This window comes from Alexandromys fortis, unplaced genomic scaffold (assembly GCF_014885135.2).
Source record: "Alexandromys fortis isolate MF-2015 unplaced genomic scaffold, M_Fortis_MF-2015_v1.1 scaffold_3, whole genome shotgun sequence".
In the NCBI taxonomy this organism is placed as follows: domain Eukaryota; kingdom Metazoa; phylum Chordata; class Mammalia; order Rodentia; family Cricetidae; genus Alexandromys; species Alexandromys fortis.
Window position 1 is genome coordinate 16,626,641 of NW_026067909.1, and position 13,455 is coordinate 16,640,095.

Here is a 13,455-nt window from a genome sequence, read left to right on the forward strand (position 1 = left end):
TGCTATCTTCTTTTTTAAAAACAAAAGCAAAAAAAAAGCAAAAAGAAATATATAGAAAAAAACCCTAAAAGATATTGTTGTTAGGTTTGTTTAAATGCTGCTGTTGTATGTTTTTAAAGCCTTAAACCAGTAGAAAAAAAAATTACGTTTCTTTTCAATTTCCTTTCCTTTCTGTTCCGTTTGGTTTCTTAAGACGAAACAAAAAAACCAAAAACCCAGAGTCACAGAGCCCGCGCGTGGGGTGCCCAGGGCATCCGAGCCGCAGCCCGCTTAAAGCGCAGGCGCTGGCCGGCTGGCGGGCGGGCCCGGCCCGCGCTAGTCTCCGCCAAAGCCGATTGAACCGATTTGGGTGTGAGGCTGTTGTTTCTCTCTCTGTGCCGGCCGCCCGCGCCCCGGCCCTCGCTGACGCCCTCTCTTCTCTCTTCTCTTTCTTCTTCTAGGAGGAGAGTTAATATTGCCCATTATCACGGAGGACTCCTTAGACCCCCCTCCCGTGGCCACCCGGTCCCCCTTCGTGCCCCCGCCCCCCACCTTCTACCCCTTTCTCACGGGCATGGGTGCCACTCAAGACACCCTGCCCCCGCCCGCCGCGCGCCGCCCGTCCTCGGGGGGCCCGTGCCAGGCTGAGCGCGACGACAGCGACTGCGAGGAGCCCGTGGAGGCCTCGGGCTTCGCCTCTGGGGAGGTCTTTGACTCCAGCCTCCCCCCCACGGACGACGAGGACTTTTACACCACTTTCCCCTTGGTCACGGACCGCACCACCCTCCTGTCGCCCCGCAAGCCTGTGCCCCGACCCAACCTCAGGACAGATGGGGCCACGGGCGCCCCCGGGGTACTACTTGCGCCCTCCGCCCCAGCCCCCAACCTGCCTGCGGGCAAAATGAACCACCGAGACCCGCTGCAGCCACTGCTGGAGAACCCACCCCTGGGGCCCGGGGTCCCCACGGCCTTCGAGCCGCGGCGACCGCCTCCCCTGCGCCCCGGCGTGACCTCAGCCCCCGGTTTCCCCCGTTTGCCCACAGCCAACCCTACGGGGCCGGGAGAACGCGGCCCCCCGGGCGCGGTGGAGGTGATCCGCGAATCCAGCAGCACCACGGGCATGGTGGTGGGCATCGTGGCGGCGGCGGCGCTCTGCATCCTCATCCTTCTCTATGCCATGTACAAGTACCGCAACCGCGACGAGGGTTCCTACCAAGTGGACCAGAGTCGGAATTACATCAGTAACTCGGCCCAGAGCAATGGGGCAGTGGTGAAGGAGAAGGCCCCTGCTGCCCCCAAGACGCCCAGCAAGGCCAAGAAGAACAAAGATAAGGAGTATTACGTCTGAGCACCCAGTCCAGGCACCGCGCCCCACTGCCAACTGCTCTTCCCGGGAGGCCCGGGAGGAGGGTGCGGCCCTCTCCCTGCAGGGGGACCTGGAGACCCTTTCCCTGGCTGCCTCAGGCTTCTCCCACGAAGAGGAAACGCAAAAAAGAAAAGGAATATAACTGTGTGCTCATCCCCTTCCCTCCCGCTGCCCACGGCGCCGCACTTCAGCTCTGGGGCTGGCTATCCTTCTCAGCTCTGCGCCGTCCAGGCAGGGCACGTGCTCACAGCCCTGGGTTGATTTATTTTTTTAAGGGGGGTAGTTTTATTTTGGTGGGGCTGGGCGGGAAGGAAGGCTGGGGTTTTTGTAAAGTGTCCACTGCGCCGTTTGTTTATTTCTCTCGGATTTTTTCCTTCCTCCCTGTTCCTCTGGCCTTCTTTCTCCTTCCCAGCCCTTCTGTCCTGGTTCAGGCTTGCTGTGTCTCTTGTCCCTACCCTCCTTCTCACCCTCTCCTTCTTTCTTTTTCTTTTTTTAAATCCTTTTTCTTTTTTCTTTTCTTCTTTCTTTCTTTTTTTTTTTTTTTAAGGAAATGGTAGCGATATGTTTTAACGAGTGGAGACTTTTACTAATGCCCTGAATANTCTCAAGCTTAAAAAAAACTTTAGTTTTCTCTGCTTCCCTCCCATTGGGTTTCCAGAGACGCTGGGAGAAGGAGGGTGGGAGGGTGGGACCAGAGCGGCCCAACTTGGGTGGCTGGGTCCGGGCAGTGGGGTTCATTCTCCTAGTGCCCCAAGTCCCCTCAAAAGGAGAAGCTCCTGCCTGAAGTCACCCAGGCATAGGGCTTGGGCCTGGCCAAGGCCTGTTGTGTGTGTCGCTGCCGGGCAATGTGCATTTCTGGGAAGCCGCTGGAGGAGCGGGGTGGGGGGCGGGGGGGAGGGGAAAGGCAAATGCAGATATATATTAAAAACAAATAATCGAGGTACCAGAGCTGCGGTCTGTAGCATCGGCTAGCTGCAGGTGTAGGGAAGGGAGGGAGCGAGGCTGTGTCTGCGGATGGCTGGGGTCACTTCTCCGCCCATGGGCTCCCTGCTCCCCCAGTTTTTTTCTCTTTGTTAACAAATGTGTCTGAGTCTTGGAAAACACCCCAAACCCGGAAATGTGTGGGAAAAAGAAAACAAAAACTTTCCAAATTCCAACAGTCCTGTGTAGTTTGTTCTGGGGTGTGTGCTGTTAGGTCCTGGTCTGGGCCTGGTCAGGGCCTCAGTGGGTGCACCTGACTGTCAGTAAGTTTTCTCTAAATATTTATGTGTTTAGTGTGATATGTGTAAGCCCTTAGAGGACATCTTACAGGGAGCAGTTCTCTGCTTCCACTCCGTGGGTCCTGAAGATGGATTCAGGTTTCAGGCTTGGTGACAAGTGGCTTTGCCCACCGCACAGTCACTGAGCCATTTTGCTGGCGCAATTTCCCAGACTTTCGAGTTGAATACAACATCAGGCTGTTGGACAGCTGTTCTGTGTCTCACATTTAAGTCCCTGCTGGGCTGAGGTGGGGGACACCTGGGGCTTGTGTGTGGTCTTAAGGGGATTGCCACCTGACTGGGGTTCCATGACCTTGGCTTCTCAGATGGTAGGTATGTAGCAGCCACTCACGGGGTACAGTCTCTTCTGGTGGCCAGGGTGGCAGTGGCTAGCTAGTTTCTCGGTGCTGTTGACTTTGCCTGGCTCTGCTTCCCACTTGTAGCGTGTATGCCACCTCCAGCTCCTGAGTCCAGGTGGCTCTCTGTGAGCTTGGCCCCTCCTTGGCCCCCTGGACCTACTGGCTTCCTGCCCTGCTCATCCTCTGTGCAGCAGGTCTGGGAGCCTGGGATGATCACACTGACTCACCTGTGAGAGTCCGGGGAGGCTTGGAAGTGGGGCAGTGCTGCCAGGGTGTCCTGTCCCCAGCTTGTCATGCCTCACCCCTGGGGCGGTGTGTTACTACTGTTCTCTGCTCAAAGCCCAGGTTTAGACTCCTATTCTTCACCTCACTGTTAGCTACAGAAAACAGACAGCAGGAGGGCCTTTGTGACTAGAAGGGAAGGAGTGGCCTTGCTCTGACTGGAGCGATTGTTACAGTGACCCTGGCTGAGGCTGGATGTATTCTAGGGGTTGAAAGGAAGGCTTCATTAGTGCTGGTTGCCACGTAACTGGGACTCCATTTGCCTCTCAGCATCAGGCCAAGACCTGTCACTCAAGGGCTTGGTTTTCTAAAGAGAGTTTTGGATGTCGCTAATGACTCAGTTTACCTTTCCAAAAGGTTCTCAGGGCTTTTCTGTTGGAATCCCAGCAGCTTTGAGGTTAGAGACCCCCACAGTAGGCATCAAAAAAGGGCACATTCCAGATGGGTGTGGGCAACAACCCAAGTTCTTCCTCAGCGTTTGTCAGGTGATGTCAGATGCAGCGAGGCTGTCATTCACCAGAGAGACAGAACCCTTTGTCCTGAAAATTCTCGGCCCCCTGGGTAGATCAGGGGTGGCCATTCTGTATATGGTAGAGGGTAGAGGGTAGAGGAACAACTCTGCCTGCTTGTGGAACCAGAAATATTACCTCTCCCTTCTGTCTGGGGAGTATCACTAGAATGTGTGTGTGTGTGTGTGTGTGTGTGTGTGTGTGTGTGTGTGAGAGAGAGAGAGAGAGAGAGAGAGAGAGAGAGAGAGAGAGAGAGAGAGAAGGAAAATGGCCAAAGGACATAGTCTCTCAGAGACTCAAGAGCCACAGCCAAGGAGCAAAGCCTGCAGGACCAGCGTGTAGGGCAAGGGCTGTCTTCTGTTTCTCATCCATGTTTGTGCATGGGTGCATGTTGCAGCCTTTTTACTGAGGTACCCAAGAGCAGCACACAGGTAGATGCAGAGACCGTGTAAGTGTGCCACAGGTGGTGCAGCTGTTGGGCCAGCTACTGACCGCCTGGGCGGCACACTGTCTCTGGGACACCGCGTGGCTTCTCCTGTGAGCAACCTCAGCAGAACCCAGAGTCCTGGCTGATTCTAAGAGGGACAGAGGTCCTGTCGCATGCATTTCTGTCTTTCTCTGTGCTAGATGGCACTGTGGCCAGAGCAGGGCTCAGGAGACATACAGACAAGGGACTCGTGTTCTGATCCTGCCTCCTCCTGGCTGTGTGTTACGGGCAGTCTGTTTCTCCAGGCCTCAGCTGTCTCATCTGTGAGAAAGGACAGCACATGGCAAGATGCAGAGAGCTCTGATGTAGACTGTGAAAGGGACTGGCGACAGGCACCTGGCTCAGAGCACAGGAGAGCCAGCCTTTCTCCTCCCCTGCAGAGCCTCAGGGGCCCAGGAGGAGCTGCCATTCCTTTGATTTTATCTTTAGCCAGTCCCTCCACGGCAGCCCTCCAGCAGGCTCTGTGTGAGTGAGGATGTAGGACCTGTGACCCTCAGGGAACCGACCTGCTAGATGCTGGGAAGAGGCTGATGTGTAGCCCTGACCACGGGTACAATGACACCAGAGTCATGAGCTGCCCCTGAGCCCTGGAAAGGAAGGCCCCAGGGTGAGTCTGGAAGGCTTAGGAGAATGTTAGATGGGGAAACAGGAAGAAGACCCGGGCAGTCACATGCATGTGACGGGCGTGGGGAGAGGCTGGAAAGAGGCCAGGCCAGCTGACCAAGGGCCTCGGTGACACAGAAGCTGAACCCTTTTGCTCCTGCTGAGCTAAAGAAGAGGATGATCAGTTCTGAGTCCTGGGGCAGGTGGAGTAGTGGGCAGTGAGGATGTGTCCTGTGGTCTTGGCCTCTCTCTGGTGTGCAGCCTCAGGGGGAGTCAGGGTAACAGTAGTGTTTGGGGAGTCTTCTATCATTCAGACTGCCCTTTGCCCCATCTGTTAGAGGGAGGCCCCGAAAGGCAGCCCTCTGAAGGTACCCCTGGAAATGGAGCTCTTTGCTCCCCGTGGCTGTTTGCAGGGGATAAAAGAACCATCTTTTCTTCCTCCTCTTCCCTCCACCCCTTTGTCCTGCTCCCTCTTCCTCCTCCTCTTCCTCCTTCCTTCTCTTCCTCTTCCTTTTCTCTTTCTTTTTCCTCCTTTTCATTCACCTGTTTTCTCTCTCTTTCTCTCTCTATATAAATTATTTATTTGTGTGTATCATTGATGGGAGGGACTTTTGTCCGTGTGGAAGTCAGAAGGCAGCTCTGTGGAGTCAGTTTTCCTCCCACCGTGTGGGTTCCAGGAATGGAATTCTTATGTTTCGGCTTGGAGGCAGTGCCTTCACCCGCCATTGCCAGCTCTGCCCATTGCTTCTCCCGTCTCGTTGCTGCCATCATGGTCCTCCTCCAGTCCAATCACAGACTCTCCAGGAGGCTACAGCCATGTAGACCTCAGGATGGACTGGCCTGCTGTGTCATGTGTCACCTTCTTCACTGACCTGTTCAGGACAGACAGGAAACTGTGACTAAGGAGCAGAGTGACCCCTGACCCTTGGGTCCATGTTCATGCTGATGACTGAACATCCTGCGTGGGGCTCAGGTCTGAGCTTACTGAGCATATCAGGATGGGGTGGGTGGTGGGGGATAGCCTTGTCAATCACCCATGGCTTTAGTGGCCCCAGTAACACCTACCACACCCAGGACCTCTCCCCAACAAAAGCCAGCTCACTCGCTAGCGCTCTCTCTCCTTACAGCCTCGCGAGGGTGGCTGGGCCATTTGTTCCTCCACATGGTGGGGTGAAGGGAGAGGGGTAGAGTCCACCTGTCAGCCTGGGGGAGGGAGGGAGGAAGGGAGGGAATGAAGAGGTGGTCCCCGGCTGGTCTACTCACTGTTTCTGGATGTCTTGAATGGTATCGGGCAGTGGCAAGTTCTTGGTCTCAGGCAGCAGCAGGGCAGCTAGGCCACTTAGCACTGATACCACGCCGTAGACCAGCAGGGGCAGCCAGGGGCCGTAGACGCTGAGCAGTGGCACCAGCGGGCCTAGGATGGCTCCCCCTCGGGCTGCTACCTGGCCCAGGCCCACTGCTGTCATCCTGTGGGGGCACATTTGCCTATGAGTCACACTTTTCCTGCCCTGGGCCTTGACCTTTGACCAGGCCCAACTCCACTAGGTCCAGGGAGGCCCAGTGGGCCAGGCAGTGTGGAGGCTTAACTGGGGAGCCCTGAGACCATGTGGAAGGGAAACCCATGGGGACCCCTCTAGCTATAATGCTCTTTCCTTGAGCCAATGACAGCCTCACCTGAGCACAGTGGGGAAGAGTTCATTGCTCAAGATGGTGGCACAGGTGAAGGCAGCCCCCAGGGACCCCAGCCCCAGCACAGCCAGGGACGAACGAAGGACCCCCATCTCTGTGAACAGTGGTGGTATCAGCAGAGTCTGGCATCCTGTATTCCCTGGACTGTTCCCTGTCCTTTGTCTGTCAAATGTCACTGAGTCATCCTTCCAGTGCCCCCAATCTCCCCACCTTCTAGCCCCTCAGTACCAGATCCCAGGAGTCTTCCTTGCCTCCCTTCCTCTCCCTCCCTAATCTATTACCGAGTTCCGGGTTAGCTTTCCTGACCGCCCCTACCATTCTAACGTCCATCACTGTTCAACCCCCTGCCACTCCCCTCCATACCTCAACAGCCTCTCTCCTAAAGTGTCCTCTGCTGTGGACCCTCACGGTCCGTTCTGTTCCCATGCTCCCCGCCCCGCCCAGAGGAGGCGGGAGAGCCTCAGCACAGTTTTGCTTCTTCTTCCTCAGCCGCAGCTGAGCTGCAGCTCACCATGGGGCACCAGTATGTTGGCCAGGATGCTGAGTCCTGGCAGCACCAGGGAGCTGGCCTGGCAGAGACGTCGGCCCAGGCGGTCGAGCAGCAGCAGGCCGCCTATCTTCACTGGGAGGTCCACAACCCCGATGAGCACTTGGAGCAGGAAGATATTGCTTCCCAAGGCCTGCAGGTTGAGGGCCAGGCCGTAGAAGGTGAAGCCAAAGGCAAACCTAGAAAGAAGTGAGGGTTAGTGAGTCAGCCTGGGGCGGCTGTTCTTCTGCTTGCCCCCGCTGGCCTTGTCCAGGCCCACCTTGGGCACTGGGAGAGAAGGGCTGGTGGTACCCAGGGAGTAGCCTAGGAGAGAATCTGGGTATTTCCCCCTCTCTCTGCTTGGCACTCCATTTGGGTTGCTATGTCATTGGCTCTCGAGTCCATGGAACAGTTCTTCCCTATAGTCTCTGTGGATTTGAACTTTGCCGGGTGGGGCAATGGGCCGTGTATGCCGGGTGCCTCTAAACAAGATGGACCGGCCTGTCTGATGGACCAGCTTCGGGTCTGATTCGCCTTTCCAGCTTTCCCAACGTCACTGTTCCTCCCCATTCGATCTCTCATAGGTACCTGGGCCTGCAGTCCTTGCCCACCAGCCCACACGGCCTTGCTTGTCTCCTCTGGGAGCCCATCCCTGGCTGCCTGGTCGCTGTCCCATGGCTTCCCCATGGCTGGTAGTCTCGGGTAGAAGGGCACCTACCAGCACAGCATGGAGATGAAGGTTCGGAGGCGCAGCCCAGGCGTGTGGAGTAGGGTGCCTAGCCTGGCACGAGTTTGGTCCCCACTCGCTTCCTCCTGCATGGCTGACCGCAAGACCTGTGGGAGTGGGGGCTGTTAGCACCAGGTGTCCATAGGCCCTCCCCCAGGGACCCTCCTTCAAGAGCCAGGGCCCTCACTTGACCTCCACGGGAGCTCCTGTGCAAGGCCAGGGAGAGGGTCTGAGGGACAGGGGACAGGGTCGAGGGAAGGCCCAGCCTGACTTACCTCTATGGTCAGTGTGTCTCCTTCTGCCTTCTTCCTGTTTATAGCAGCTACCCTCTGTAGTTCCTGCAGGCCCTGGTCCAGCTTGCCCACTGTAAGGAGCCAGCGTGCTGATTCTGGAAGCCACCTGAAGTGGACAGGTGTCGGGGGGACCACTGATTGTGGCCCCATTGTATCACCTTCCCTCCCCATCCTTCTGTCCCCTCTGCCTAAGTGGCTTCAGGGAATTGTAAACTCCAATCTCAGGGCAACTGAGGTCAATGGAGGCCATAAAGGACAAGGTGGTAGCAGTGGCGTGTGTAGCCAAGCCACCTAGATCACCGCCTGTAGTCTCCTTCCTCTCTGAGTTTGGGGGCCCCATGTTCTCTAGTTCCTGAGAAGGCTGCTGGATAGGGAGGGACTTCTTGTTCTTTTCCACCCCCTTGTCACATGACCCCTCCTCAGCCTTGCCAGAACCAGGCCTGGGTGCCATAAGGACTCCAATGGCTACAGAACCGCAGTGGCTACCAGGGTGCCTTGGCATTGTGGCATCTTCCATGTCACACCTGTTCCTTTCTGCCGTCTCCCCCAAGTCGTATTGTCTTCCTGCTGCCAACAGCTTCCCCACTCCCTGCCCAGGGCTCAGGCTGGCACCAGTGTCTCCAGCATCACCCAGACAGAGCCCCGATCCCTGAACCCTTCAGTCCCATTGTGCTTGGCTTTCCTGGTCTGTGTCTGTGTCAGGATACGGCTGCTGGACACCAACTCGCTTCTCACCGTCTCAGCATCCAGCACAGGCCACCCCCTCTCTTACCAAACACAGCGCCTGTGTCCCCTGACCACTTACTTGCTGTACTGAACTGCTCAGCCTTCAGGTCTTTGGTAGTGAGCACCACACAGCATTGCTCCTCCCTCCAGGCCTCTGATCACCAAAGACCCCTCCCGCACCCAGAAGGACATACTGCCCCCTTTGAGCAGCGGCTGGGAGGAGCCATCTCTTTTATGTCCACTAGGACCCTGAGCCCCAACCCCAGGATTTGAAGGACAAGGGAGGGAAGGGAATGCCAAGTGCAAGTAGAGGACATGATTCTCAGTGACCTGTTGGCCTTGCGTGACCTGGACAGTGACTGGGGAGAGGCTTTCTAGTTCCACTGGGGAACGAGGTAGGAGGAGGCAGGGTGAGGAAGGGTCAGGGGTGAGGAGGGGTCAGGGTGAGGAGGGGTCGTGCAGGTAGTTGGAGACTTGAGGCTGGAGCTAGGAGTCAAGGTGGCACTGGGGATGGTGTGGGTGGGAGTAGGGGTGGGGATGAGGCAAGTTGAGGCAGAGGTTTGGGGTCTGCAGAATATGAAAGGGGCTAGAGTGACTAGCAAGATCCCCTGAGGAGGGAGCATGGACAGTGACCCCAGTTTGTTGCTGGGCCACAGAGGATGGCACCTGGCTTATTGAGGGTGAGCTGGAGCAGGGGGCATCTGGGCTTGGGCAGCTGGGATAAGCATCACAGGCTCCAGTGGCTTCCTTCAAGCCCAGGTGGTCTTGACCCCCAGAGCTCCTAAGCCCTCTGTCTGCAGAAAAAGGGTCTCCCACATTGACCGCCCTCACGAGAGTGGCCGGAGCCTCTTTCAAGGAAAAGGCTGCGGCACCCACCATGAATATACAAAGTAGAGGAAGAAGGGGGCAGAGACAGCCAGCTGCAGCATCCTCCAGCTGCGCACACCATAGGCCACAGAACCTGTCAGGACGTGCCCGAAGCTGAAGCCCAAGGTGTTCAAGGTCATCATCAAGGAGCGGGCCTGGGCTGATGTCCACTCCGTCACTGCAAGGTGCAAGGAAGGGGGTCAATCCTGGGGCCTGCATACAGCCTTCCCAACCCAGCCCCAACTGGGGGACATACAGAGACTGGCTGTGTTCATCATGACACCTGCCACTGCAAAGGCCACCAAGAAGCGAAACAGGCAGTAGAGGGGGAAGATGGGGATGAAGGCAGCTGTTGTTCCGGACACAGCTGCCTGAAGATAGCTCCAGGTCAGCATCCTCCTGCGCCCGAACCTGTGGGGCGCATGGGGAGACATGCCATTGGCCAGCAAAGAACCCACGAAGAGCCGTCTTGTTCCTGCCCCCTGAGATGAGGAAGGCGCAAAGCCAGACATGGGCCAGACGCACATTCTCTACCCACGGGAGGACTGTGAGCATGAGGAGGGTCAAGGCAGAGTTGGCAGCAGCACCTGAGCAATGGCTAAAGGCTGGTGTGGGGCAGAGCAGACTTTAGCAATGAATATTTGAAGAGAAACGGTGCAAACCTGTCAGGTCCATTCAGGAGAGCCTGCCGGGACCAGTTGGGCATACTCACTTGTCGGAGGCATAGCCGCACACTACAGCTCCTACCAGAATTCCAGCCAGGTATATGGACTGGGCCATGGGTCTCAGGGCCTGGGAATCACACACCAGGTCCCACTGGAGGAAAAGAGGGCCAGAGCTGACATCAAGAGGAGGGCAGTCCAGGCAGAAGGGGCAAAGGAGAAGGGAGCTGAGGCACCCACATGTTTAGTAACTTGGTATCTTAAGGAGTATCCTGTCACTCTAACTACTGGGTCAAGACCCCTTTAGCCTTATCCGCTCTCTCCTGAGCCATGGCTCTTGCTGAGAACCCTCCACCTTCCCTGGAGGCTTGCTTCCTCTTGCACACACACACACACACACACACACACACACACACACTCACGCATACACACACTCACGCACATACACACACACACACACACACACACACACACACACAGTCTCTCTCTCTCAGGGTCCTTTCTTCTTCCTGCTTGCTGGTGCAGCTGCCACTCTCCATTGGCTTGGGCTGTCTGACTTCTCTTTTTCCTTCTTCTCTTCTTCCTTTTCTTGGTGTGTGTGTGTGTGTGTGTGTGTGTGTGTGTGTGTGTGTGTGTGAGAGAGAGAGAGAGAGAGAGAGAGAGAGAGAGAGAGAGAGAGAGAGAGAATGTGCATGTGTGTACATGGCATAGTTCTTGCGAAGGTCAGAGTTCAATCTCTGGAGCTATCTACTTTATGTCTGTGACAGGGTCTCTCGCTGAACCTGAGGCTCACTGATTAGACTAGGCTGGCTGCCTAGTAAGCTCCGGGGAGCCCTGCTGTTTCTGCCTCTCTAGAGCTGGAATTATAGTCACCACTGGGGCTCAGCTTTTCCATGGGGGCTGGGGAGCTGAACTCAGGTCTTCATGCCTTCAGGCAAACAGTTTGCTGATTCATCTCCCCAGCCCGCCAACACCTCTCAGGAGAGGCCAGTGCTCAGCCTTGAGACAGCCAACAGGTTCCTCTGACTGAGTGACCTGGAGTCACAGCCGAGGCTCAGCTATAGGTGAAGCCACTGGGTGATGCAGAAACAGGGGTGCCAGTCTGTGTAGACACAACTCACTGTGGAGCTCAGGCTGGCCTCAAACTCACGATTACCCTCCTGCCTCCCGAGCACTGGGGTCAGGCATGATCAACTAAGTCTAACCTGGCAGGTGGACTCCTACTGCCCAGTCCCCTGTAAGTCATGGTTGCCCCCCCCCCCCCCCAGTGAGAAAGCCTGGGGAGGTGAATTCTTTGTAAGACCGGAACAATTGCGTTAAGCCAACTGTGACTGTGTGTTTGACCTCCCGAGTGCTGTTACCGTGGTCACGATTGTGGACGCGAAGGTACTGTGGTCGTAGACCCAGCCATCCCCACACGGCTCGGTGTCTGCGTCACTCCAGTTGGTGGCTGTGGTGTTGGGCTCCATAAGCTGCCACTGCGGTTGGCGGAAGCGACGGCACGGATGGGGTTGCAGACCAGGGCCAGGTGGGATGGAGATGGTCAGGAGGGCATTGGGCCCAAAGTCCCCAGAGACACTTGCCTGGGCAGTGCTGTTGTCCAGCAGAGGCACCCAGCACCGGTGGCGGGGCACGGCCGCTGAGAAGTTATCCAGCATGTTCTGGCTGGTGACCCATAGGATGGGGGTCACCAGAGCCACGATTTGAAGGACCTGGAACCTGCCCAGGCCTCCTACTCGGTCCAGGAGTTCAGGAAACGCCATGGATTTCTCCAGGGTGCCAGTACTTCACAGAGACTAGCCCAGGACAGCAGGGTCAGTCTGATGAGCCTCCTTCCCCCACGGTTCTGCCCACACCCATCTCCTCAGGTGCCTGTCAGGGTAGCTGTGCCACTGAGTCAGAGCAAACAAGACTCTGGAATCTGCCTGCTGGCTGTTACTAGGAATGGCTCACCCTGAGACCTGGACGCCCCGGCTGTAGTCTGGAGGCCATTGGGGACCTCGCAGAGAAATAGCAGACCCTAGCTCCCTGAAAAAAATATTTGGGAAGCAAGGAGGGAGGGGACAGAAGTCACTCTGACCAGAATTAAAGTGTGACTGGGAGCCGTTTAATAGGAGAGAGTTTAGTAACCATTCCTTCAAAGTTTAACCAGGTGACTACATTGCAAGTGAAAGGCCTGCCTTCTCCCTCCGCCTGCTTCATGGTCCTGGCCTCTGTCAGGTGTGGGACCTGGGACCCAGTCCTGCCACTAAGGGTGTTGGGGGCTGTCAGCTCTCAGTGCTTCTACCTTCCTTATAGGAACATCATAACTGTGTTGTGATCTAACCCAGGAGAGGGTGGGCCTGGCTTTGCGGTCTCAGGGATGGCATGATCCTAGCTCGAGTGGTGTCCTATACTAGGGGATTTGTGTGTCCCATGCCACCCGATCTATGAACCTCACTAGTCTCCTGAGGCTGCCACTGCTCCTGCCCTCCTTCACTGATTCCCTGTACTGAGCCTCAATAAGCCCTTTGACATTACTGCATGCCCTTTCAAGACAAGTGTCCTAACCTTTGTCTCTTCCCAGGTCTCCTTGTCTTAGGGTCAGTTTTTTGCCCCTCGTCACATGGCCCGCAGTCTGGATGGACTCAGAGTTGACACCCCGGCCTCTCAGCTCCCAGCCTCACAGGTCTCTAAGCTGAACTAATTCCAAGGATTTCTCCTTTGGCCTCTACTTTGTCCCCTCCACCTGTCACCACACTGCAAAGCCTCGCACTAAATCCTGCATTAAGCACCAGGAGCCCTGGTCCTCTAGAGGAGCAGTAAGCACTTGCCCTCTCCAGCTCAGCTTGACTGCTGTTGGGTGGAGAACAACCCGACAAAGGGGAATGTGTGCAGACAATGCCTCCCAGAAAGCCATGGGAGCGACCAGCCAACAGAAATAGAAAGGCAGGAGAGAAGCCTGTGGGCACCAGGCTCACCTACCTGTGGGCACCAGGCTTACCTACCTGTGGGCACCAGGCTTACATACCTGTGGGCACCACTCACCTACCTGTGGGCACCAGGCTCACCTACCTGTGGGCACCAGGCTCACCTCTCTGTGGGCACCAGGCTTACCTACCTGTGGGCACCAGGCTCACCT

The 13,455-nt window shown here is 56.5% G+C and overlaps 2 protein-coding genes across 4 annotated transcripts in view; one reads left to right on the top strand and one right to left on the bottom strand.

Moving 5' to 3' along the window:
- The window catches only part of Nrxn2 (neurexin 2), a 112,417-nt gene extending 110,521 nt beyond the window's left edge, over positions 1-1,896 (top strand). For all 3 annotated transcript variants that reach the window (XM_050136628.1, XM_050136626.1, XM_050136627.1), the window contains one exon: positions 441-1,896. In XM_050136628.1, the coding sequence (XP_049992585.1) occupies positions 441-1,327 (887 nt within the window). In that variant the 3' untranslated portion in view covers positions 1,328-1,896. The remainder of the gene's footprint in view (positions 1-440) is intronic.
- Positions 1,897-5,451: 3,555 nt separating this feature from the next.
- Slc22a12 (solute carrier family 22 member 12) lies at positions 5,452-12,138 on the bottom strand. The gene is made up of 10 exons (XM_050137473.1): positions 11,696-12,138; positions 10,385-10,488; positions 9,929-10,083; positions 9,682-9,850; positions 8,062-8,185; positions 7,778-7,893; positions 7,045-7,259; positions 6,519-6,627; positions 6,108-6,311; positions 5,452-5,716 (listed from the first exon to the last, which is right to left on the bottom strand). The coding sequence occupies exons 1-10, from the start codon at positions 12,095-12,097 to the stop codon at positions 5,653-5,655; spliced, it is 1,662 nt and encodes a 553-aa protein (XP_049993430.1). The 5' UTR covers positions 12,098-12,138; the 3' UTR covers positions 5,452-5,652.
- Between the last annotated feature and the right edge of the window lie 1,317 nt (positions 12,139-13,455).

Coding starts and splice junctions, on each gene's coding strand:
- Slc22a12 (XM_050137473.1), bottom strand. CDS start 12,097: ATGGCGTTTCCTGAACTCCTGGACCGAGTAGGAGGCCTGGGCAGGTTC. Junction 7,894..8,061: donor GAGACACACTGACCATAGAG/GTAAGTCAGGCT, acceptor CCACTCCCACAG/GTCTTGCGGTCAGCCATGCA. Junction 7,260..7,777: donor TTCATCTCCATGCTGTGCTG/GTAGGTGCCCTT, acceptor ACTTCTTTCTAG/GTTTGCCTTTGGCTTCACCT.